This window comes from Apium graveolens, chromosome 3, assembly GCF_009905375.1.
Source record: "Apium graveolens cultivar Ventura chromosome 3, ASM990537v1, whole genome shotgun sequence".
NCBI lineage: Eukaryota > Viridiplantae > Streptophyta > Magnoliopsida > Apiales > Apiaceae > Apium > Apium graveolens.
In genome coordinates this window covers 291,875,708-291,902,805 of record NC_133649.1, presented here as the reverse complement: position 1 = coordinate 291,902,805, position 27,098 = coordinate 291,875,708, and the positions used below count along the sequence as shown (strand labels likewise).

Here is a 27,098-nt window from a genome sequence, read left to right as displayed (position 1 = left end):
TTATCACTTATTTTCGCTCATTTTAAAAATTGGGGAGCACAAATATAAATGCAAGTGAAACTACTTTACTCACCCACCACTTGGTTTCCTTCCTAATTAAAACTCGGGAGTAAGAAGTAAGATTTTGTTAAGTGATTCACAAATCTCACACAAATATAGACAAAGGCTCGTCTGGTATCTTGACAAAAAAGCTGATAAAAGACTGTCCATTAAATATTAAAGTACCACTGTTTTAAAGTTTGAGTTGTTTTTTCCATGTAAAATAAATTAAAAAAGTGGTACTGATTACTGAAGTGTCGTTTTCTTTCCTCATCTGTCTCTAGTATAATTGAAGCTAGTGGGTTACTGTCAAATTTAAGCTAGTGGTTGTGGAGTTAAACTAGCTCTTCCGTGCAGAAACTGAATGTGTGGGTGATATCTTGTTAGGCTAATGTTAACTGGATAGCTAGAACGTACCAGGTTGTTCCCAAACAAAAAAACCTGCACTTGAAGAGCTGGCTCAGGCTGTTAGTTATCGATGGCTGTAACACGAAGACGCAACGCTATAATTCAGGAAGAACAAGAATCTGATGACTCGAATGCACCTCCTCATCTCCGTCATCTCGATGCAGCCCTCGGGAATGGCGACCCTGACGCCCTCCGTCGCGCTCTTGGTAATACTACCTGTCGTAGTCTCTACCTAAATAGTTGTTTCGAAATTTGAATAAATAGTTAATTTTTTCCTTTTTCTTCATATTATGCCTCTTATTTTGCTTCATAAGTTTAGTCTAGATATCTGAGGTAACTAATACAAGTCATGGGCTGTGACATACTGATTGTTAAGCAACTAGTTCATTTAAAATCTTAAGGTGTCAATCATGCTCTGATATCATATTAGGTAACCGCTTAATCTAAAATCTTAAGGTGTCAGATGATTGCAAAACATGATTTTATGCTATCAACACTGATATATAGTGCAACCAAACTTCCGTGTCTGATTTGTTTTTTTTGATTTGCATGTGTGTCAGTGTCGATTAGTAGTGTGCTATACTGACAAGGCATAGTTGAGCTTAGACAATTTTCAAGCTGCAAATTTCATATTCATGGTGGAAGAACTCGTTGTCCTGTACTTTTTTTAGTTCTTTCTTTAGTTGTGAACCTTGTTTACTTACCATGAACCTGTTAACCAGGTCATGCTTGTGCAGTTTACTGAATTCTATCCCTTAATTTATGGATTACTACAGATAATTTAGTAGGCAGCATTGATGAACCAATCGAAAATGGAGATACCGCCCTCCATCTTGCCTGTGTCTATGGCAATCACACTTGTGTCCAGGTCACTTTTTACTCTCTACCCTTTTTTCCAGTGTATTTTACTGCTACTGTTATTCCCCGAATTTCAAGTAATTCATCACGATTCACACAAGCCTTTCATAATTAAAGTTCTGCACTTCGTATACCTTTAAAATTTCGTGTTGCTAATGAGTAATTGTCAAATTCAGAGGTAAAATGTATGTGATGTGTAAATTGCAGAGAAGTAATGACGAAAATGATCTACATTGTATATCAGGAATGAATGTGTTGGTTACATTATAGATAACTCTACTCAGATTATATACATCACACAAGAAGCTTCTACACACTATAATTCTAACTAACTTGTAACAAACTGTGATGACAGTTGTGATGTCACAATGACGTAGTCTCACTCTTTGTGTTTGCTATATTCTTGTTGTGTTGGGAGGTCTGCTTATGATATATAACAATATCCCCCCAAGTTGGAAGTGTGGAAGAGGTTGCACACACCCAACTTGCTGCAGAAGGAACTGAGAATAGAAGCGCCCAAGGCTTTAGTGAACATGTCTGTAGGCTGAAGTTGAGTAGAAACATGTTGCAAAGTAATGAGTCCTATTTGTAGTTTATCACGAACAATGTGACAATCATGTTCAATGTGTTTAGTACGCTAATGAAAAACAGAATTATGAGCAATGTGAATTGCAGAGCGACTGTCGCAGTGAAGAGTAATCGGTGTTAAATTCTTTATGCCAAATGTAGTAAAGAGAGAACGCAACCATACTAGCTCACAACACGTATCCGCCATGCTGCGTTACTCAGCCTCAGCAGATGATTTGGAGACAGTTGGTTGCTTCTTGCACTTCCAGGACACTAAAGAAGAGCCAAACAAAACACAATAACCCGTTAAGGAGTGACGAGTCTCCTTGCACCCACCCCAGTCAGAGTCACAAAAAGCCTTCAGAGTGAGTGGAGCAGCAGAGGAGGACATAAGGAGACCCTGACCAGGAGCTTTTTTAATGTACCGAACAACTCGATGGGCTGCCATTAAGTGATCATGGCGGGGAGTTGCTAAGAATTGGGAAAGTACCTGGACAACATAAGCAAGGTTAGGACGAGTGACAGTAAGGTAGATTAAACGACCCACCAAACGTCGGTAAGAAGAAGCTGCAGAGGTAGGTAGCAACGGGCTGTTATTGTCCTGTAAATTATGATTTTGTTCCATGGGAATAATTGATGGCTGAGCATTGATGAGACTAGTGTCCTGAAGAATGTCAAGAGCATACTTACGTTGGTTCAAGTAAATGCCCTGCGTGGATCTAGCAACTTCGATGCCTAGAAAATATCGAAGAGGAACCCAAGTCTTTGAGCTGAAATTTAGTGGCAAGATAAGTTTTGATGGTGGTAATAAGATCAACATTATTGCCTGTTACCAATATGTCATCGACGTAGACAAGTACAGCTACAAATTGACTGTGCAGATTGAGTGTAAACAAGCTGTTATCGGAGTGTGATTGAGTAATGCCATAATCTTTCAAGGCAGATGAAAATTTGATAAACCAACATCGTGGGGCCTGTCGTAAACCATATAGAGATTTGCAAAGTTTGCATACAAAAGCAGAGGGATCAGTTATCTGAGATATAGATGAAACAGACGATAATTGTAGGTATCCTGGGGGTAATCGCATATAAATTTCTTCATGAATATCACCGTGAAAAAACGCATCGTTGACATCCAACTGAGAAATAGACCAGTTTTGAGTAGCAGCAATGGCAATTAACACACGAACTGTGGTCATTTTGGCCACAGGAGCAAAAGTCTCAAAAAAGTCAAAACCGTATGTTTGGGTGAACCCCTTGGCAACAAGGCGAGCCTTGTATCTATCAATGCAGCCATTGGGAAGATATTTAACTTTAAATAACCACTTGCAATCAATAATATGTTTATCTTTTGGTTTTTTATTTGCCAAGTATGATTATTTTCTAAAGCATTCAGTTCAAGCTTCATGGCCTGAAGCCAATAAGCATCTGTAGAGGCTTATTTATAGGTGTAGGGTACGGGAACAGCTGCTGTAGCTATTAGAAAAGATTTATAGGAAGGAGAAAAATGATCATAAGAGATGTACTGATGCAAAGGATAAGTTCCTGAAGCCAAAGGCAGAGGAGAGGTGCAACTGGTGATCACATTCTTTGGAAGGCCTGTAAAGTCTTTGAATCTGCTTGGTGCCTTACGAGTTCGAGAGGGTTTCAGAACTGATGGAACAAGGTCTGATGAAGAATCAGTGGGCACAGATGGAGAAGAATTGTTTGATAGACTTTCAGACACAGACAAGAGAGGTGAAGAAGATGTCTCAGCATCTTTGTTAGCATCATGAGATATAGTATTGTGCGTGAATTATATAGAGTAATATCTGGTGGAATATCATGAGGAATAGGAAACTGTGATGAGGGTGCACTGAGAGTGTCAGTTTTAGGAGTATTGAAGGGAAACACATTTTCCACAAATGTAACATGTCTAGTCACATACTGTTTTCTGGTATCAAGGTCAACAACCTTGTAACCTTTTTGATTAAACGGATAACCAATGAACACACATTTCTGAGAGCGAGGAGCAAACATATCAGTGTAGGCAAGTTCATTGGAAATAAAGCATAAACATCCAAATGGTTTTAGATGGTTATAGTCAGGTGTTTTGTGAAAGAGTAATTCATAAGGAGACTTATAGTCAAGCATTTTTTAGGGAAGAAGGTTGATAATGTGTGCAGCAGTGATCACACAATCACCCCAGTACATGATGGGTAGATGGGACTGAAATTTTGATGCACGAGCTACTTTGAGTAAGTGTTGGTGTTTACGTTCAACAATTTCGTTTTGTTGAGGTGTTCGAGGACAACTTGTTTGGTGAATGATACCCAAAAGAAGTTAAAATAGATTGGACGCGTTTATTAATAAATTCAGTTCCATTGTCAGACCGAAGGACTTTGACGGTAGTATCAAATTGAGTTTTAACATACAAAAGAAATTGTTGAATTAAACTGAACACCTGAGTTTTATCAGAAAAAAGGAAAAGCCAAGTGGATCGTGAAAAGTCTTCTATAATAGTTAATAAATAATGACATTATCCATGTGTGGGATATTTGTAAGGACCCCACACATCACAATGCACAAGATCAAATAAGGCCAGACTATGAGAAGTACTAGTAGAAAAAGAAAGTTTATTCTGCTTTGTAAGATGACAGATGTCACAATCATTCAATACATTGGATGGAATATTAGGTAAATCAGGAATGTGACTAAGAACAGTGAAAGATGGGTGTCCTAGTCTAGAATGCCAAAGCTTGTGTAATTCTACAGAGTGTTGTACTTGTACTGAATGAGTAGATAAACCAGATGTATAGTCAAACAGTTGAGGTTGAAGCTTGTACAGGCCATCCTTGAGATCACCAATCTGCTTCCTCATCCTCATAACAAGGTCCTGAAAAATACACTCATTGGAAGTGAAGATAAGATTACAATGATTATCAGTTGTGAATTGAGCTACTGACAACAAATTGCACTGAAGGTAGGAACATAAATCACATGTTTAAGAACAATATCACTGGTGAGGTGTATTTCTCCGGAGTGAGTAACATTTGCTTTCTGGCCATTAGGAAGATGCAGTTCAGATTGCATAGGAATAACATTTACCAAGAGTGTACAATCAAAAGTAATATGATGAGTTGCCCCGGAATCAATAATCCAGGAAGTGTCTCTAGTAAGTACACTAGTGTGATTAATAAGAGTGGAGGCATGTGATTGAAAACAAGTACTTGCCATATGAGTTACTGTATTAGTCTGAATCCACGGAGCATTGGAGGAAGATGCAGCCTCAGTTGTGGTCTTTAACTTTGCTTGTAGCATAGCAATGATTTTCTGATATTGTTTATTAGATAAATCAGGGGAATCAGCCGCCTCATCGGAGATAGATGATGATCCTGAGTGAAGCGTTTTTAGCACATAAACGCAGCGAAAACGTAAATTTAATCTTAAAAAAAACCGAAACCCTCCGCAGGATCCATGCGAAAAATAATATTTAATTCGTAGTTCAGTATATTTACCTTAAGAAGCTTTATGTTAATGGAAAGATGGAGGTCTTTAATAGCGATCCAAGAACGATGAACGGAGATCCTTAGCAGCTGTTCCTCAAGTGTGAAGCACTCACCTGTATCCACCAAGAAAACGATGTAATGAAGGAGGAGGAGATGGAGAGAATTAGGGTTTTGTAAATCTTTTTGGTTGAGGCAAAAATAGGGTTTATAATAGTATATTTATAGGGAAAATTTTCAGTTGAAAATTTTCCCATAAAATATTATTATTATCAACCCTTTATTATTCTCACTAATAATTAAAACACCTTTTAATTATTAATCCTTTTTCTAAACTCTTTAGATATAATTCTCTCACTTGATTTAATTTCCAAAAATTAAATTCTTAATTAATCATATTAAGAACCTTTTTTTAATTAATTTATAATCAATTAAATCTCATTTAATCAATTATTAAATTTGCCACTTAATTATTTATTTCATAAATAAATAATTATCAGTCATTATTAATTAATTCCTCCACCATTAAATCATTCTCTTTTATGGTGTGACCCTATAGGTTCAATATTAAGCCGGTAGAATAAATAAATAATAATAAAACTATTTTATCATTATTTATATCAATTCTCTAATTCATTAAATATGATTAATTAATTAATCATATTTATTCTACATCGTGAGGGATACTTCTCAGCATATCGCGACTATCCGGATAATACGAATTCACTGCTTAGAATACCAAGAACCTATTCAGTGAGTAGTTACCGTACAATTAATTCCTTCTACCCTGCAATGTCACGATTAAATAGAAGGCATGGAACTTGTGTCAAGCCTATCTTATTTAATCACTTGCTTTCCCATTCACTATGCTTAGTTCTATTTAATGTAAATTAGAAACTCCTTTCTAATTTCATTCACTCTGGCCAGAGATTCCTGAACTAACATAAGTGGATCAGCATTGAACATTCTCTTCCTACACTGGAAGGGGTAGATCCTTTATTGATCATACACTATCTTCGTGTACAAATTCCTATACCCAGTAGAGCCCTTATAATTGTCCCTTGAGACTAAGAACTAAACCAAAGCATAGTTCAGTGTACACAAGATGACTATGATGACCTCAAGTCTAAGGATACTTGTACAACTATCATTATGTGAAAAAACTGATGACACGTGAGTGAACTCCATCAGTTGTTCAGCTGTGTGAGTCATGTTCAGTGAACTTATTCTATAATAAGCACCTATATACTAGCTATAGTGTCATCACACAAATATCTATGAGAACAGACATCCTTCATAATGAAGCAAGTATAGTATGTATCGATCTTTGCGGATTATTAATTACCAGTTAGTAATCCTACGACCAGGAACTATTTAAGTTTAGAGTTATCATCTTTTCGGTCTCATTATTATGATCTCATCACAATTCATAAAAAGTTTTACTCTAAACTGTGGTATATCTTATTTAAACATTTAAATAGATAGAGCCCGCAATAAAAACAAAACAAGCCTTTTATTAATATCAATGAAATCAAAACAGATTACATAAAAGTTATCCCTAAATCCTCATACATGATTGGACTTAGGATATATCTCTTTCAATCACCCACTTGTACTAAAGTCAATCACTCTGGTATCTAATACCCATCTTTTCTTTATGATGATCAAAGTGACTCTGAGAAAGTGGCTTTGTGAGTGGGTCTGCTACGTTGTTATGTGTGTCAACTCTCTCGACGTTGACATCTTCTCTTTCAACAATCTGAATTGCACCACCATTCAGAGTAAACACGTACCCTGACATGAATTTGCTATCACTTTCTGATTGAAAACTAGAGTCAGTATAACCCTCTATTTTCAACTCAGATTCACCACCAAAAACAAGAAAAATGTCCTGAGTCCTTCGCAAGTACTTAAAGATGTTTTTCACTGCTTTCCAGTGGTCTTCACCTGGATTGGACTGATATCTGCTCGTCACACTAATTGAATAAGCAACATCAGGCCTTGTACACAACATCGCGTACATGATAGATCCTATTGCTGAATCATAAGGAATCTTACTCATACGCTCTCTTTCCTCAGGTGTCTTAGGAGACATTTTTTCGGAAAGGGACACTCCATGGCTCATCGGTATGAGACCTCTTTTGGAGTTTTCCATGCTAAACCTTTTAAGCACTTTCTGGATGTATGTACCCTGGGTAAGACCTATCATTCTTCTAGATCTATCTCTATAGATCTTCATACCGAGAATATAGGATGCTTCTCCCAAGTCCTTCATGGTGAAGTTCTATGATAGCCATACTTTGAGTGATTGTAGCATCGGTATATCATTTCCTATAAGAAGTATGTCATCCACATACAATACAAGAAATGTTACCGCACTCTCACTAACCTTCATGTCATCCACATACAATACAAGAAATGTTACCGCACTCTCACTAACCTTCTTGTAGACACATGGTTCATCTATGTTTTTGACAAAACCAAACTCTTTGATTGTCTCATCAAAACGGATGTTCCATCTACGAGAAGCTTTCCTTAAACCATATATGGTTCGCAGCAGCTTACACACTAGGTGTTCATTTCCCTTGGAAAGAAAACCCTCTGGCTGTGTCATATACGCTTCCTCCTCAAGTTCCCCATTGAGGAAGGCCGTTTTCACGTCCATTTGCCAGATCTCATAGTCGTAGTAAGCAGCAATCGCAAGCAAAATCCGAATTGATTTTAACAGGGATACAGGCGAAAAAGTTTCATCAAAGTCAATCCCTTGCCTTTGTTTGAATCCTTTTGCCACGAGCTTGGCCTTATAGGTCTCCACCTGGCCATCTGCTCCAATCTTTCTTTTGTATACCCACTTGCACCCAATAGGCTTAACACCTTCAGGCGCCTCAACCAGAGTCCATACTTGGTTGGTATACATAGATTCCATTTCGGATTTTATGGCACTATGCCATTTCTCTGAGTCAACACTACTCATAGCCTCATTATAGGTCACAGGGTCGTCATCATCAATTATTGACAACTCATTGTCATTATTAATGACAAGGCCATAATACCTCTCAGGTTGGCGAGAAACTCTCCCTGTCCTACGAATGGGCTGTTCCACAGAAGGTTGTTCAGTCTGAATAGGTGTTTCCACTTGATCCGTAGTAGTTTGTGCTTCTTGAACTTCATCAAGTTCGATTTTGCTCCCACTGTTTCCTTCAAGGATAAACTCCTTTTCCAAGAAGGTAGCATGTCTGGAGACAAACACCCGATGATCGGTATAAAAGTAATACCCCAAAGTCTCTTTAGGATATCCCACAAAATTACATTTTACGGATCGAGATTCCAGTTTATCTGGGTCAACTTTCTTGACATAAGTTGGACATCCCCAAATCTTAACGTGTTTAAGACTCGGTTTCCTTTCTTTCCATATCTCATATGGTGTTTGAGAAACAGATTTGGAAGGCACCTTATTCAGTAAATATGTTGAGGTTTCCAATGCATAACCCCATAGGAATACTGGAAGATTCGCATAGCTCATCATGGACCGAACCATGTCTAACAAAGTTCGATTTCTCCTTTCAGATACCCCATTTAACTGTGGAGTATATGGAGGAGTCCACTGAGAGACTATACCATTTTCTTTGAGATAATCTAGAAACTCTCTATTCAAGTATTCACCACCTTGATCTGATCGAAGAGTTATAATACTGTGTTTGGTTTGTTTCTCCACTTCATGTTTATATTTTTTGAACTTTTCAAAGGCTTCAGACTTGTGTTTCATCAAATACACATATCTGAATCTAGATCTATCATCTATGAAAGTAATGAAGTACGAAAATCAACCCATGGCTTGCGTAGACATTGGTCCACATACATCTGTGTGTACCAATCCTAGCAAATCTGCAGCCCTCTTTCCATGTCCACTAAATGGAGATTTGGTCATTTTACCCAATAGACAAGACTCGCATGTAGGATATGATTCAAAATCAAAGGGGTCAAGTAACCCTTCCTTATGCAATGTCCGCAGTCTATTTTCACTAATATGACCTAGCCTAAAGTGCCATAAATAGGTCAAATTTTCATCATCTCGTTTTCTTTTATTAGTTTGTTCAATCTGAAGTAAATCATGCTCTACGTCACATACATACAGACCATTATTTAAAATGCCACATCCAAAAAGAACATTATCTCTAAGGATAGAACATTCATTATTCTTAATTTATAAAGGAAAAACCATCCACATCCAACATAGGAATAGAAACAATATTCCTCACAATAGAGGGAACGTAATAACAATTATTCAAAATAATAGTCTTGCCCGTAGGCAAATGTAAACTAAATGATCCTACAGATATGGCCGCAACCCTTGTTCCATTGCCCATACGTAGAATCACCTCATCTTTTTCAAGAGTCCTACTTCCCTTTAGTCCTTGCAACAAATTGCAAATATGAGAACCACAGGCGGTATCTAATACCCAAGTAGAAATTTGACCTAGTGGCATATTAACTTCGATCATGAACATGCCTGAATCAGAAGCGGTAGTCTTACTACCCTTCTTCTTCTTCAATTCTGCAAGGTAAACCTTGCAGTTCCTCTTCCAGTGCCCCAACTTGTTACAGTGAAAACAAACAGCTAAATTAGGACCAGTCAACTTGTGAGCATCTAGTATGCTCCGGAGTGATAGTGCATAAGACATGACGAATATAGTAAATCTGTAAATGATAAACACATAACAACACTTAGCAAATATTCAATTTCATTTCAAAACACTATATGAATCGGGTCTTTATTCATAAGTGTCTCCCACTAGTTTATCTAATTTTTTTCAACCCCCTAAGTGAAAATTAAGCATTCATAATGCTAGTGGGAATAGGGATCCTACATTCCATCACACAACCTCGGCTGTGGCACGAAACGTCATGTGATGTTCAATAGGCAAACAACTCTTGTCAATTACATCCTATGTTATTCCCTAATATAAGTTTAGCCTCTTGAATAATTGAGTCACGGCTGTGGCACGACAAACTCAATATTCTAAGTCAAGTCTAACCCAATATTTCGTACAATTGAATCAGTCTCCAACGGCCCACGGCTGTAGCACGTACCGACCTTTAGATTCTAATTCAATGTACACATCTCTATGTAATAGACAAGTATTTCTTATTTCGAAATCAAAGCCCTCGGCTGTAGCACGAAACGACAATGATTTAAAAATAAGAACCACTTTCTACCATGTTGGAAGGCTATGACCGACACAAGCCCGTTGTGTCATTGGCCAATTACTACTTGATATTATTTAATTTTAGAGGGATTATATTACGTTACAATTATAATCATATTATAAAGAGATTCTTCCTTTTAAATTAAATATTTCAAATCAATAATCGATAATCAGATGATTCCCAGATCGGGTGGAGCATTATCAAGAGGCGTCACTTAATAACCCTTTCTTACAGATAGAAATCTGTTGTTGACAGAATCATCCTTTCTCTCAATATTGAAAATTCATATTCAATTACGTGTTTCATAAACACAAGAATCTCATGATCGTATTCATAATATTTATTGTTAAGGCAAGAAACGATTCCTATTCTAGATTTTCTAGAGCACGCCTTATATTGATTTAAGTTCACCTAAATCTATCATCGCATGGTAAACATAGGCATATATCTCATATATAAAATTAAATAAACAAGTAAATGTAAAGTGCAATAAAGTAAATGTGTTTGGTTATGGCCCCATCCTATGTGATTTTTATCAAGCTCATGATAAAGATCAAGGTCAATCTAATATGGTGATGGAAATAAATACAACTACTTATTACATAACTCTTCTTCTTTGTTTAGACTTCTTGTATGCCTCGTCTTCTTCTTTGTATCACCTCCATTGGATAGCCTTCTTGAGTCTTCAATTACATTACATGATTGAAAGTACAACTAATCTAATGAACTTACAAGAATAACTCGAGTTACATTCGAGATTTTTGATTACAAAGATTGACGACATGCAAGTCGTATTTAAAACCAAAACCAAAACCATTACACTAAGGTCGAAAGGCCATAACCATCCACCATGCTCATACAACACATAAAAGCATGTTAAAACACATAATCTGATCTTAACATATCATATTATCCATGATCTAATCATAAAAAGAAAATATGACAAAAATCAGAAAAATCAGAATCAAATCAGAAAAACAAGAATCACTGTTTACGGGCAGTAAACGACGTCAAACGCCTTACAGACAAGTCGTTGATAGCTATAGCTATAAGTTTTGTTCAGACGCTCGTTTACCTATGGAATAGGGTATTCGTTTGCGTAAATCGGACACCAGACCCAGATTTCAGCAAATCTTCAGCAGCCAATTCAGAATCCGTATCTAATATGATTCTCATAATTAGAACAAAAATAAATCATGTATATATCAGTATATATACAGATTACATAATTATCTTATGATTATACAACTCACATGAATATCATATATTTAAAACCATACATATATAAGCATATTATATCAACATCAAATCATGGCGAATCACGTACATGCTCATATATCGAAAACAGTTAAACACATATACGAATTAAAAACTTTTCGCAAGTAGCTCTGATGCCATTGAAGGGTTTTTAGCACATAAACGCAGCGAAAACGTAAATTTAATCTTAAAAAAAAATTGAAACCCTCCGCAGGATCCATGCGAAAAATAATATTTAATTCGTAGTTCAGTATGTTTACCTTAAGAAGCTTTACGTTAATGGAAAGATGGAGGTCTTTAATAGCAATCCAAGAACGATGAACGGAGATCCTTAGCAGCTGCTCCTCAAGTGTGAAGCACTCCACCGGTATCCACCAAGAAAACGATGTAATGAAGGAGGAGGAGATGGAGAGAATTAGGGTTTTGTAAATCTTTTTGGTTGAGGCAAAAATAGGGTTTATAATAGTATATTTATAGGCAAAATTTACAGCTGAAAATTTTGCCATAAAATATTATTATTATCAACCCTTTATTATTCTCACTAATAATTAAAACACCTTTTAATTATTAATCCTTTTTCTAAACTCTTTAGAAATAATTCTCTCACTTGATTTAATTTCCAAAAATTAAATTCTTAATTAATAATATTAAGAACCTTTTCTTAATTAATTTATAATCAATTAAATCTTATTTAATCAATTATTAAATTTGCCACTTAATTATTTATTTCATAAATAAATAATTATCAGCCATTATTAATTAATTCCTCCACCATTAAATCATTCTCTTTTATGGTGTGACCCTATAGGTTCAATATTAAGCCGGTAGAATAAATAAATAATAATAAAACTATTTTATCATTATTTATATCAATTCTCTAATTCATTAAATATGATTAATTAATTAATCATATTTATTCTACATCGTGAGGGATACTTCTCAGCATATCGCGACTATCCGGATAATACGAATTCACTGCTTAGAATACTAAGAACCCATTCAGTGAGTAGGTACCGTACAATTAATCCCTTCTACCCTGCAATGTCACGATTAAATACAAGGCATGGAACTTGTGTCAAGCCTATCTTATTTAATCACTTGCTTTCCCATTAACTATGCTTAGTTCTATTTAATGTAAATTAGAAACTCCTTTCTAATTTCATTCACTCTGGCCAGAGATTCCTGAACTAACATAAGTGGATTAGCATTGAACATTCTCTTCCTACACTGGAAGGGGTAGATCCTTTATTGATCATACATTATCTTTGTGTACAAATTCCTATACCCAGTAGAGCCCTTATAATTATCCCTTGAGACTAAGAACTAAACCAAAGCATAGTTCAGTGTACACAAGATGACTATGATGACCTCAAGTCTAAGGATACTTGTACAACTATCACTATGTGAAAAACTGCTGACACATGAGTGAACTCCATCAGTTATTCAGCTGTGTGAGTCATGTTCAGTGAACTTAATCTATAATAAGCACCTACATACTAGTTATAGTGTCACCACACAAATGACTTTGAGAACAGACATCCTTCATAATGAAGCAAACATAGTATATACCGATCTTTGCGGATTATTAATTATCAGTTAGTAATCCTACGACCAGGAACTATTTAAGTTTAGAGTTATCATCTTTTAGGTCTCATTATTATGATCTCATCACAATCCATAAAAAGCTTTACTCTAAACTGTGGTATATCTTATTTAAACATTTAAATAGATAGAGCCCGCAATAAAAACAAAACAAACCTTTTATTAATATCAATGAAATCAAAACAGATTACGTAAAAGTTATTCCTAAATCCTCATACATGATTGGACTTAGGACATATCTCTTTCACTGAGGAATTAGCTGCAATAAGCATTGCCTTAGGTTTGGGAGTAGCTGTTCTCAATTTTGGCTTAGGTTGCCCATGTAAACGATGCCAATCAGGATATCCGTGAAGAATGAAACATTTATCTTTTGTGTGCCCTGTTCTTTTACAGTGATCACAAGTCAGAGTAGAGTCAACAGTCTTTTTACTGAACTTTGGTATTAGAAATATGAGTGAAGTTTCGTTGATTTTCTTCTTGATGTAGCATTGAATAGGTATGGGCAACATCAGGTAATGGATTCATGAGAAGGATTTGACCTCTAGTGGAGGTGAATTGTTCATTTAAACCCATAAGAAATTGACTAAGCTTGATATGTTATTCGTAAGCATCTAATTTCTGAGAACTATGACAGGAACAATTGCAATTCGCACAGATACATCTAGGAATAGGTGTCAAACTGTCCAATTCATCAAGTAAACCACGAAATTGAGTAAAGTATGTAGTTATAGACTTTTACCTTGAGAGAGAGACGCTAAATCTTTGCGTAACTGAAATAGACGTGGCACGTTAGTTTAAGCATACCTAGCAGCCAAATCAAGCCAAATCTGATGAGCAGTGTTCATATAAACAATGCTTTTGCGAATCTCAGATGACACTGAATTAAGTATCCATGATATAACCAGGTCATTGCTTCGTTTCCAAAGAGTTAATTGATGTAACGCAGTAGGTTGAGATAAGGAGCCATCAATGAAGCTAAGCTTCAATTTAGCAGAGAGAGCAATCTGAACAGATCGACTCCAATGATGATAGTTGTTATTTGATAACAATTCGGTAACAAGTGATAGACCTGGATGATCTGCAGAACTGAGATAGTAAGGGTGATTGATATCGATCGTCGTAGAGAGGTCAGATGTATTTGATGCAGTCGCCATTGATGTAGATGCAGTTACAGCGGAAGCATACGATTTGCGCATATCAATTTAAGAGAGATCGAGAAATCGAAAGATAGAGAGAGAGATTTAGGAATCGTATGGCTCTGATACCATGTCAAATTCAGAGGTGAAATGTATGTGATGTGTAAATTGCAGAGAAGTAATGACGAAGATGATCTACATTGTATATCAGGAATGAATGTGTTGGTTACATTACTGATAACTCTACTCAGATTATATATATCACACAAGAAGCTTCTACACACTATAATTCTAACTAACTTGTAACAAACTGTGATGACAGCTGTGATGTCACAATGATGTAGTCTCACTCTCTGTGTTTGCTATATTCTTGTTGTGTTGGGAGGTCTGCTTATGATATATAACAACAGTAACGTTATCGGTTATCTGGTAATCCAAATTTAAGATTGTTTGTTCAGATTTTGTTGGAGCGAGGAGCTTCGCTAGAGGCTAAGGACGGAGATGGTGAAATACCATTGCATGGTGCTTGTGCTGCAGGTACTATCCATGCAACAATAACAGTTTATTGTGCTTCCATGTGTTTGATATTTAGATTTTGTCAATTACAAACTGCAGGATATGCAAATATAGTGCAACTCCTTCTCAATAAAGGCAATGACATGAATATTGTGAAGAAGATGCTCGAGTCTGTTGATGAGGAGGGTGATACTGTGAGTCTTTTGTTGTTAAACAACACTGTTTATATGATATTTTCCCTCAGTTGCATTTTTTCTGATCAGCACTTCATCTTCCACAGCCTCTTCATCATGCAGCTAGGGCCGAACATGTGAATGTTATACAGCTGCTGCTAGCTAATGGAGCTTCTCCAACTACTACAAATTTTAGTGGCCAGGTTAGCAGTCAGTAAGGACATTAGTCTTAGTTCCTTCTCCTGCTTTCATTATGTCCATTTTTTCATTTTGGCAGATTCCGAGTGAGCTAGCTGATGCAGAAACACATGCTAAAGAAATTTTAACAAATGCTGTAGACAACTATGTGGATTCAAGGTGAACAGAGAAAACTTTAAGCCCCAGCTAGCTGTTTTTGTATGATAAATTTCATGTATTTGCTTAAGACCCGACTCGGGCTCTACCGAGCCAGTTCAGATACTTTCAGTTCTGAGTAGTCACCTGTTTTGTTGTTCAATACATCTGAGTAATTACTCTACAATGGTAATTAAATTTGATGTTTGTCGTGAGTTTTTATCATCTTTTCTGTGTTCTCGCAATGAAAATTGTATTGACAAGTGTAAGTTGTGTGATTTTTTGCGAAGAAACAAGTGTATCGAATTGAATACATGAAAATGAGTTGTGAAGTTGTGATAAATTGGAATTTGTGGACAATGAATGACTAGTACTTGTGTTCTAAAAATTCTGATAAATCCCGGTTAATCCCCTATTAATTTCCTACAAAGTATCCAATTTATTCGATATTTGAAATCCGATTAATTTTTATGAATTTTTTTATTGGAGTATATATATAATTATTTATTAAAATTAAAATACTATATTAATTTAAATATGAATAAGTATAGAAATTATGATATAATAAATATATATATTTGTTAATAAATGGAGTAACTAATATAACGATAATAATATATTAAATATAATTTAATATTATAATATATTTGATTTTTACTCCAATTAATCCCCGATTTTCAATTAATCCTAAAGCAGTAGTTTGACCGATCTTCCGCACTTCCCGATTTTTATAACACTGTCGGCAAGTGATCCTGTGAACTGGGGGATTCCGAGGCCATTGTTTCTGCAGGGGTTTAGGTTGTTTAGTGTTGACATTAATTGCAGTTGCATAACCTGATCCTATAATGCAAAATTGCTAATGCTGTGAATTAGACAAAAACAATTTTAAATTACTTTTTGATTAAACAAAAAGAGCAAGCTGGAATAGCTCAGTTGGTTAGAGCGTGTGGCTGTTAACCACAAGGTCGGAGGTTCGACCCCTCCTTCTAGCGTTATTTTTTTTATTTATTTTTCTCCCCTCTGAATACTTTTTTTTTGACCTGCATGGAATACACAAACATCAGCAAACAGCAACTAATCTTTCTCCGAACTCATAACAATGCCTAGTGAACACCGTCTTGTGTCTTGTTAACAAGAGGCCGAGCCGCGGAGACTAGAAAAGCTAAAACTAGTGTTTGCCACAAGTTTACAGCACATACTACAGAACTACAAGTGAAGTTAGTATTTGTTGCTCAGCAGTTGACAAGCAAATCATTAAGCCGAAGAACTAATACTCGAACAAACCCAGAACTGAATCCGGAAAAGAGGAGATAACAAAGTAATACAAATAACTTCATACACTAGTTCTAATCTAGTTTACATGCGTTTAAAGAACCCACACAAAATTTTCACTATTTTGCAATATACACAGAAGCGTGGTCTACTTTTCCAACTTTAGTAAGAGGTACTATTATTCTGGAAAAGTTTGAACCACATTATGAAACAAGATGGGACTAATCTTTTAACAGATAAACAAATTTGCAACATAGGGCCTTTCAACGTCCAACTGTGTTACGAGGGAACACCTTCTTCATGAACTCCAAAAAGCGCCTGGAGTAGAATACAGGATCTACAGCAGATATTGATAGAGAATCAAACTGCAAAGACTTGTATGCATGTTCGATCTTCTTATGTGCGTTGTAATCTTGCAAGATGTCAATGATACCAACGTATAACACAACATCATAAACATCATGGAACATCTCTGATTCCTTTTTTCCTGGGATATGTTCTGCTCTAGCTGGCATGTTAACCCCTAGTTGGATCTGGAGTCTGATTAAATACAAGAAAATTATTGAATATTATTACAGCAATTAAGCAAGATATGACTTCAAGAAAAATCTAAAGCCCCTGATGATATTATTAGAGACATCACCTTGAAGCAAAAGCCTATGAGGTTTGCAACTTCAGAGATTATATCTGACATATTCGGTAGGTTTCTAATTATAACTTGTGTTCATTCTACTATTCTTTCATGTATCCACTACCTTGAAGATAGTAAAATGTTACCTTGATCAAATACATGGTCACTGTCTCTGTAAATTAAAGTGACAGATATTATGAATTCTAAAATAGAGGGCTTCAAATGTTAATATTTAAACCCCAATGTAGCATTTTAATAATTTGGTTCACTTTCGGGCTAAAGCTCACAGTGGTTTCTATTTCTATTACGTTGATGTGTAGAAAGTCAGGACCCGGGATTAAGATATATATCTGTCTCCGCCACCGACATATATCTACTCCTATCACATATACACTTTACTGTAGTACACAGAACAATCTTCATGTATAATGAACAATACCTTGCTGTACCAGGAAGAAGGAGATCCACTTCCTCGCCACCGGTAGCTACCGAGGTTCGCAATCGTCTGCCTCTGACATGAGGTCCAACAACGACACTATTGTCCTCCATGCCACGGGGGACAAGCACAAGACCTTGTGGAGAGATCTCGTCCTCCATTGAGCCTGCTATGATGGCCAATACATAAGTTAATAATCCTAATTACCTTCTAGTATAAGCAGTATAAAGATAATAGTACCTTTTCTGTTATGAATTCAGACCGGGACCCAACTAATGAATTCAGACCGGGACCCAACTATTGTTCTTTCAATACTAAACTAATAAATTAATCTGCTCAATCCACTAGCTTCAAATAAAGCACATAGTATAAAAGTGTACTACAAAAATCAGCTGTCTAGATCACATGATATTAGATAAATAAATTTTTGCAGTACATGTTAAGTTGCGAGGTTTAAGATAGTGTGGAGGATATCCGGAGCCATTAAAGTGATAGCAAACATTCAGAGCGGACTAAACCAAACGTGGCTACATAATACTAGTGTTCTTGCGCTACTTTAGGTTTTAGAACTGGTAACTTAGACTTTCAATTACAGTATACAAACCATTTTTTGTAATTATGTCTAGTCCATTCTGAAACTGAAGTTTTGGAATCCAATAATCAGACATTAGTCATTCAAATGTGTATCCCACCTTCTTCTGCAACTACTCCTAGTCCGTCTGCCAGACCTTGATTATAAGACATAAGAGATCGCAAATGTTGTGGAGCCCGATAATGGACACCGAGCAGAAGACTGTAGTCCATGATGTTTTGTACTTCTAAAAATTTACTATCAATCTCAATCTGCCTGCAAGAGTACATTGAATTAAGAACGAAAAGAAGATTTTAGAAGTTACCATAATTTTTCAAATAATGTAATAAATATATATTACATAGATGAGCAATCGATAAAATTCAAAACACAACAACAATTCCAATTACAAAAAAAAGTACACAAGGAATAAAGTTCATATTAAAATTGCTCAACTAATACCTGGATACAAATTTTACAAAATAAAATTACAAACAAGATTATCCTATGTTCTCCCAAGATAGAAATAATGGAACAACCTTTTTACTTGCACGCAAGAACAAACCAATTCTCAAGTAGATCCTAATTATTAAAGAGGAATCTAATAATTGTTGTTAGCACTTTAAATTTTTTGTCAAGATATATTATAGCATGAGGATAAGGGGTAATTTTATCACCTTACTAAAGTATGTACTACACAGGATTCAGGCCTGCGTCGTATTTAAGTTACACTAAGCATTTACTCCTATTTTAAGATTAAAATTCCAACTATGGCCTTCTAAAGTACATTTTGGAATTCTATTTTTCTAGAATGTTATGAATCACATTGATTAATGTGGTACTACAACTTGCAATCATATAAAGATCACTTGAAAATATTTAAGTACCGACTTTAAACACAAAATAATTTTATTATAAAATTCATAAATTCACATCAATTTCAAATGTTCATGCACTACGATAGATCTTTAGGTATCAAACTACCACAATCTTTTTATGGTATAGGTATATAGTTGTTTAGGTAACAGTAATTTTGACAGAAGCACATCATGGACCTGAATAGGCAATTAAAAACTCATCTTGATGGGAAATGTGACATGTTTATAATAAATGACATGCAGCTGGAAGGACTAACGAGATTTGATTATGGGCGGAAGTTTATTGTTTTTAAAACAGTGACAGGTTTGGAGCCAATGCTTACTTTATTAGAGCCTCGCGCCAAGTAGGTTCCAAATAAAAGCAATAGTTAAGATCGAGATCTTTAAGTGTTGTGTTCTCGTCTATCTCTACTTTGTCTGCGGAACGTCCCAAGGAGGAACCTTTCAAATCAAATCTCCGATGGATCCTTAACTCCGTGCAAAACATATTTCCCATTACAACGAACCGGAACTTCATAACAGTCCACAGTCCAGAAAATTAGTATAATAGAATAAGTTAACTACGGTTCGTAATTTTGTGATAACTTTCTAAAATGTTTAAATACCTTTTGGCCACTTGATGGTTCTATTCTATGAAGTCCAAAAAATTTAGTTATGAGTGTGTTGTCATAAGCTCGAACATGTTTGTGGTAATCTGGAAGCATCCGAAGAAGAACCTGCAGAAAAGATTAATAATAGTAATATTACAGATTTATAGTGCATACTATACAGCAATACACTATATGCAGCACATTAGCTAGTAAAGGACTTAAACGGAGGAACTAAAGGTTAACAAAACACCCAACTATTAGAAAAAGAAAAATTAATCACACCATTTTCTATACAGATTATCTTGTTGAGCTTCTTTTCTACTGGTAACTTCTATCCGCAAAATTATAGAACTACAGTTACCAAATATAGTAACAACAAACAAATGAATAGTCGAAGCAGTTGGCCACATGGCTAATAGACTACAGATAGAAAATTTGACAGGATAGGTATCTTCAAATGTTTAGCAAGTATCTCTACAGTCCCACTGTTGAAAGAAATGATTACTCATGATACGCTAACCTTCAAGTACTTTTACAGTCTTACAGCATAGAGATTAAATGCGATATCAGGAAGTACTGTACTATTTACTTCTGTGTAGCGATTAGCGAATGAGCTGTATTCTCATAATAAAATTCATAAACTCGACTTGAGTCTCTGACGTGATTTAGCAGGTCTATTTTGATTTTTATCCACCTAGTTATGGAGATCAGGATTCTTAAGGTGATAATTTAACCTAAGACAGCTCAAACCTGGTATCTGGACATCGGCAATTTGGTTATATGCCATATGTTTAGAATGTAATAAAAGCATACATGTTGAGCCTTTAGTTTGATTTTTTTTTTGATATATAAAATCCCTGTACTGTTAGCAATGCAAAATGTATCAAACACGAACTCGCTACTGAATGATCATGGCATGAAAATAAATCATGATTATAATCCAAGAATTTCGGGAAGTAGTAAACTTAAAGTAAAAAAAACCTTGAATTTAAAAAGAACATGTAAGAGACAAAAGGAATTAAATACATAAATACTGAAAGATCTGAAATTCTGTTGATACCTTTACTTCAGATTTCCTGAGAGTCTTAATCATGAAGCGGTCATCTTGAGACAGGAAAAAGACACTGCCACTTTTTCCAGGAGAAGAAAGTTCCCTGAGAGCATCATTTCCACAGATCGATATCATGTAATCAGCAGCATCAATTTTAAACATCTCCCTCAAATTCCTAGTCAAGGGTATATTCATGTTGAGTTATGAGAGAAAACAATTGGAAAGATCAATAATATGAAATATATAAGAAATCAAGTTAATCATTTAATATTCCAGGAACAACATGAACATATTTAACAGGAAACAGAAGGGGGAGGAGAGAAAAGTAAGTATTAATTGAGTTTAGTTGGTATTAATATTCAAACAGAGGAATGCACGTCAGAGTGGAGGATCAAAGAAAGAAAAATCTGTGATTAGGGTTTATATGGTATACATTAAGTTTATATTTTTATTCTAGCTGGTGAGCTGGTTTCTGCTTCATTTACAAAACATACGAAATAACCTGCAACATGTATTAGAAGCTAATTACTCAAACTAATGCGAATATGCCACCAACTGTAAAAAAAAAATCGAACAAAATATGGAGGCTTCTTGATGAAGTGAATTAAATCTAGCAGGAAAAATAGTGATCTGATTACCATTACTTTAAGAAGGATCTATGGGCACTAACCTAAAAACCATTGGACAATAATCTTTCCATTTGAAATCTTCTGATTGATGAGAGGGTGTCAACTGAGATCCTTCTTTAGGAAAAGTCATCCAGAAACTGGCACGCGGTCCAAAATCTGAATTTCTTACTTCTCTCCTTTGTATAGGTGTAATTTTCCCCACCGTATATCTAAACACATTTTCATATATAAGTTATGCTTAATATTTCCAGAAGCTGAATAACTAATATATACAAATATGTATATTGTTACTCAAAGATAGAGTAAAATCTTTCACTAAAAAAATACAGAGGTCAGACCATTCAGAGTTTCCAAGAGGATATATCTTACATAAAGCATCTTTTATCTTTGTTTCGGAAAAGAAAAAAACAGTGCACATGTTAACGTTAAGTAAAGGACAGCATTATACTATTTGTTGCTTTTACATTTGCAGATTAGGTGTAAACTTATTTTGAAGTAGCTTACATCGATCATCTGTTTGAGTTTTAGTATCCATGATGTAGGTGTTCTTATTTCACCTCTTTCCGGCACATTCTTTTTAGTATTTTTATCACATTAGGTGTACATATATGGCGCCTTCTAGGTACTTTACTTCATTAGGGAGCTATCACCAAGAGCCATGCCACATAAAATGACACTCTTCTTGGCACACTTGTTGAATATGCTTTAAGTGGAATTGCTTTACTAGTCAATCCACAAATTAGAAAAAATGATTTCAAATTCATGAAGCGGAACAGAAGACTAAAGTATATAAATAAAACTTCAATTAAAAAGATCCTAAATCTAAAGAGAAAACTAGACACTAGACACTAAGAATCGGGGAAATGATATGCTTTAATCTGGGGATGATACTTCATTATTGTGTTGCAGGCAAGAGAAATAATAATTCTGGTATTTCAGTGAAGGAAGCTATACTTTTTCATTTTTAATTATGGTCAATTACAGAAATTTATATACTCTTGCACACATGCTCCACTAAGGCTTGAACTGTCAACCTCTTATTACTAAGAGGAGAAGGGTATGCCTTGCCTATAAGGAACTTTACCTCCAAGAATAAATTTAAGAGAGACAATTTGGATTATTTAAAAAACTGCCAAATTTTTTTTTTTAATTGAACTGAATTTACCTGATTCCAAGCTGCAAACTTAACATTAAATCATAACTCCTGTGACCCTTTATGATTGCTTCACCTGGTCTCTTCACCTCCTTGGCATATTTCTTCTGCCACCTTTTTGCTCTTCTGGATGATGAAAATTTATTGTTTAACACAATCTCACTAATTAAAACACCTTGCATATATTCTCTTTCCAGAATAGAGGCATTCGTATCATCCTCATTTTCTTCACCATCTAATACAGAATTGTTTGATACATCATTTCCAATATGTTTCTCTATAGCAACCTCAAGACTCCAGCGTCTTTCCAAGGAAACATTAGTTGTACGTGATTGCTCCATATTTATCAGGTTTCTATTTGAAAGCTTCAATGAGGAATTACGACGAGATCCTCGGTTTCCACCAATCTTAAAGTTTCCCATGTCAACTGAAGAAGCATGTTGAATACGAGAGACTTGCTTCTGACTTCTTAAATCTGGCAGCAGACCGCGTATTCTTAGCGCATTAAAGTACAATTCTTGTACAGCCGGAAATTTGCTGCCTTTCGGATAAAAAACTCCTTTCCCATCCTTCAATCCTCGTGTCCAAGTTCCTACGTAGTATCCACCATCATACCATGTGTATACTCCGAATCCATGCATCATGCCATTCAACCAGCTGCCTTCATATGAGTCTCCAGTTGTCCATGTAAGAGTTCCTGTCCCTGACATCTTCCCTCCCTTCATATTTCCTAGGTAAACGTTTCCATTAACCCATGTATACTTACCAGGCCCTTCTGCAGTTCCCTTAATCCAAGCTCCTTCAAGGACATCGCCGTTAGGGTAAGTTTCATATCCCAGGCCGTGTTTTAGATTTAAACGCCACCTGCCTTTGTATGTCAATTTATCAGCCCTGGTATATGTCCCTGTACCATGAATATAACCACCTGAAAATTCACCCTCGTAGACGGCTCCTGAAGGCCATCGGAGCTTTCCATATCCATGTCTCATACCTCGTCTCCATTCCCCGTCATATTTACAGTTGTCTGACCAAGCATATAAACCTGAACCCTCAGGCTTGTTCCCCAATAGGGATCCAGAATAGAACTCCCCATTTGACAGAATGAACTCTCCAACTCTAAAGCTAGAAATTCCAGAAGAAGAACGAGAAACATCCTTGTTGGCTAGTGGCGTTGACAGGTCACTGTTACCAAATGATATGGAACCAGAAGATTTTGTCTTACTTGGTAAAAAGATAGATGCGTCAACATTATCAGCAATGACCTCAGGACCAGACATGCAAAATATGCTAAAGGTTTCTGTTCCTTACAAGGAGTGAGTCCCAAATGACCTCCTGGCCTGTGTAAGACCTCCAAATTTTTCCTTCTCTATTTGAGAATAAACATGTGTCCCTGTTAGTTTAAATGTCTAATGTGAAAGATTTAAAGAAACAAGGAAATGACATGAGTGTTTAAAATCTGCCTCTTGTTTTAAGAACACTACATAAAATGCAAGTGCCATGTTGGTTAAAGTGAGCGACAAACACGAATAATAAAGAAAAATAAGCACAACTACAAAGGGCTAAGTCTTAATTTATAACCTCTTACAAATTATTCTGAATCTTATTTATATGAACATTAGAAAGTTGAGGCTACCGTGGCATCTTAATCCTTTTACGTAAAAGAGAATAAACAGACAGCCTCACTTCATCTCTTGTTGACATACTAGTTATTTGCAAGCAATAATTTCACTTTGGAACTCTCAATGAAAATTTTAGGACCTTCCAAACGATAATAATGAAAATAATTACCTCACAAATGGAAATTTAAATCCAATTTATTTAATAAACGAACCATTAAAATATACCCTCTGAACTCATAATACATATGTAGTCACAAATTCACATACTATGAGAACTCATAGCCTTAGTATGACATTTTTCTTATAAAGCAGAATTTACTGTTACCTAACTTTTAGAGATCATTTTATTTACTAAAACCCCTTTACAAATATTGATTATAGTCACAGAATCTCGTATGTTAATTACATAGACCATTAATAACTCTCACCAACAAATACCAAAATTTAACATGTAGTATCACGATATCTTCCGGTACAAAATAGCATACCGCATTACACAATTTATGATTTGTGATCCTCACATCTGGTATTCCCAGGTTTTCCAAATCAATCGGAATCCTTTGGATGACCAAGTTTCACGACATTCATATCGACTGATGTAACTGTGCGAGCTCCCTTGAATATATCACATGTCTATGCCATCAAGACTTAAACAGACCTTATACTTATACGAGATTTGAGTTGTGGAATGGATGAAGTATCAAAGTATCAAACAAAAGTACTCGGTTGAAGTACAGCAGCTTTACACGGGTTTCAGCATGTTATGTAAATCCTATCTTACAATAATCAATCCAGTTAAATTTGACAATTTCATTTCTTCAAACCGCAATTCCAGCCTACACTTAATTGAACAATTACTGTTTTTCCTAAATAAATATCGACGATAACTACGACATCAGCTACAAACTACAGTCCATAAGAAATAGATTCTAGCACTTCCTAGTTCGTTCAATCTACCAAAGAGTTCGAAACTACTTGCAACAACACCAACACATATCCAGCAAAAAGTCAATTACAATTCAAAGTTACCACTAAAACTTGCAATCAATACAGCAAAACAAAACTAACAACTTACAATTCAAGACAAAAGTGTCATAAAAAGTACTTTGAAGTTTGATCCAATCATATTACAACATACAAGGTATCATTATTCATTATCATCAAACATGAATAACACATGAACAAAACAAAAAACATAACATAAGTAACAGAACTAGATAAGTACCTCGATTGAAGCGAAAACAAGGATGAAACTGAAAGAGATTAAAGTACACTTTGGTGACGGTGACTTGTTGTAGTATGATTATGAAACTTATGCACGCATTTCAAGGCAACTTTTAAATGTCAGAAGTAGCTGGAGAAGAGCTTTATCTGGAGATTAAGCATATGCAGAACATAACAGACGAGGAATAATTAAAGTTGAAGTAAGCTTAAGTTTGGTTTTGTATTTTTGTTAGTCAACTTGAAGGAAGAAACAATCAAGATTCATTATCAACTACTATTAAGTATTAACCATTTTTTTTAATTTATCTGTCGCAGTAGATGATGTAGTCTTTTAATTTTATTAACGGCTCCTTTCTACGCGCCTTTAATTAATGTCATTAGTCTCTGCAAGTTTTTAATTAGTGGTCCTTAGAAAGTTTCTTTTAACGAATTTTCTAGTTTAGATTCCGTTTTGGATTACTGTTAAAAATTGTTGTGCTGTTAGAAAAAGTGCGGCTCAAAAAAGTGCTGTTGTAAAAATCATATGACTGTTTGGTAATTTTTTTTATACATATATGTGTTAGTGCAAAAAATTAAAAATAATGATGTTTTTTGTAAGGTTTGATGGTTAAATCAGTATTGTTTCCCGCAACAGCTGAAAGACAGTTTTTTCTAAAAACATGGGGGAACTTGTTTTCTTTAACAACAGTTTTTAGACCAAAAGCGTTTTTCCAAAAAACAGATTTTAAATTTTACCAAACACTTTTTTAACTGTTTTTCAGCGAAAATTTGTTGTTACTGTCTCCAACAGCAATACCAAACACACTGTATGATCAATGCAGGCATGACTAGCTCCCATAGTGTGATGGGCAGTGTGTATAAGGCCCGGGAACGAATTTATCGCACACATATTAAGAATTTGTGTTTGACGAGTTTTCAAATTTTTTTTGAAAAGAGTTGATTAATAATAATGAACTCAGTGCATGCCCAAAAATCTACTCCAATAAAATGTTAACAACTTATCAAGTATGGCTTTTTACACATACTAGAAAAAAATTGTTTTTTTAATATATCTGATAAATTACCAGAATATATTCTAATAAATTTTGGGTAAGCGGAATCTGATAGATAGATGAGATAAATTCTTGTCAGTTGAATTATCTTATATTCGGTAAATAGAAAGATGGCGGATAACGATATAATTTTTTGATAATATAAACTTTTGTAAGAAAAAATAGAAAAACGATGAATAACGATATAATTTTATGATATTGTGAATATTATTTGACTAGTTTTAAGAAAAGGAAGATTAAAATGGCTTCTAGTATAATTTAAGTTGAGTTAATGGAAATGAGGAGGTGCCGCCCAGAAAAAAGATCTGAAAATGTAGATAACCGAATACTAAACAAGTCGCAAGTCCAAACCTAATAAAAAGTTGTTATTCTTTCTGGTTCTAATGAGTGGTGGGTAGGACTTTAGGTTT

The 27,098-nt window shown here is 35.2% G+C and overlaps 2 protein-coding genes and 1 non-coding gene across 5 annotated transcripts; 2 read left to right on the top strand and 1 right to left on the bottom strand.

Moving 5' to 3' along the window:
• Positions 1-330: 330 nt before the first annotated feature.
• On the top strand, positions 331-15,807 carry LOC141713567 (uncharacterized). The gene is made up of 6 exons (XM_074517040.1): positions 331-653; positions 1,224-1,315; positions 15,019-15,097; positions 15,176-15,270; positions 15,357-15,452; positions 15,527-15,807. The coding sequence occupies exons 1-6, from the start codon at positions 518-520 to the stop codon at positions 15,608-15,610; spliced, it is 582 nt and encodes a 193-aa protein (XP_074373141.1). The 5' UTR covers positions 331-517; the 3' UTR covers positions 15,611-15,807.
• Positions 15,808-16,500: 693 nt separating this feature from the next.
• On the top strand, positions 16,501-16,574 carry TRNAN-GUU (transfer RNA asparagine (anticodon GUU)). Its single transcript has one exon. It is a non-coding gene; the product is annotated as a tRNA-Asn (tRNA).
• Positions 16,575-16,901: 327 nt separating this feature from the next.
• Positions 16,902-25,891, bottom strand: LOC141713566 (phosphatidylinositol 4-phosphate 5-kinase 9). 3 transcript variants are annotated; one of them, XM_074517038.1, is made up of 9 exons: positions 25,638-25,891; positions 22,806-24,183; positions 21,682-21,849; positions 21,021-21,186; positions 19,976-20,086; positions 19,694-19,881; positions 18,614-18,768; positions 17,925-18,090; positions 16,902-17,394 (listed from the first exon to the last, which is right to left on the bottom strand). In XM_074517038.1, exons 2-9 carry the CDS (start codon positions 24,068-24,070, stop codon positions 17,118-17,120), a joined length of 2,496 nt encoding a protein of 831 aa, XP_074373139.1. In that variant the 5' UTR covers positions 24,071-24,183; positions 25,638-25,891; the 3' UTR covers positions 16,902-17,117. The 3 variants fall into 3 exon arrangements, with proteins under 3 accessions (XP_074373139.1, XP_074373138.1, XP_074373140.1); XM_074517037.1 differs by having other exon boundaries at positions 22,806-24,159; positions 25,638-25,890; XM_074517039.1 differs by having other exon boundaries at positions 17,925-18,087; positions 22,806-24,159; positions 25,638-25,889.
• Between the last annotated feature and the right edge of the window lie 1,207 nt (positions 25,892-27,098).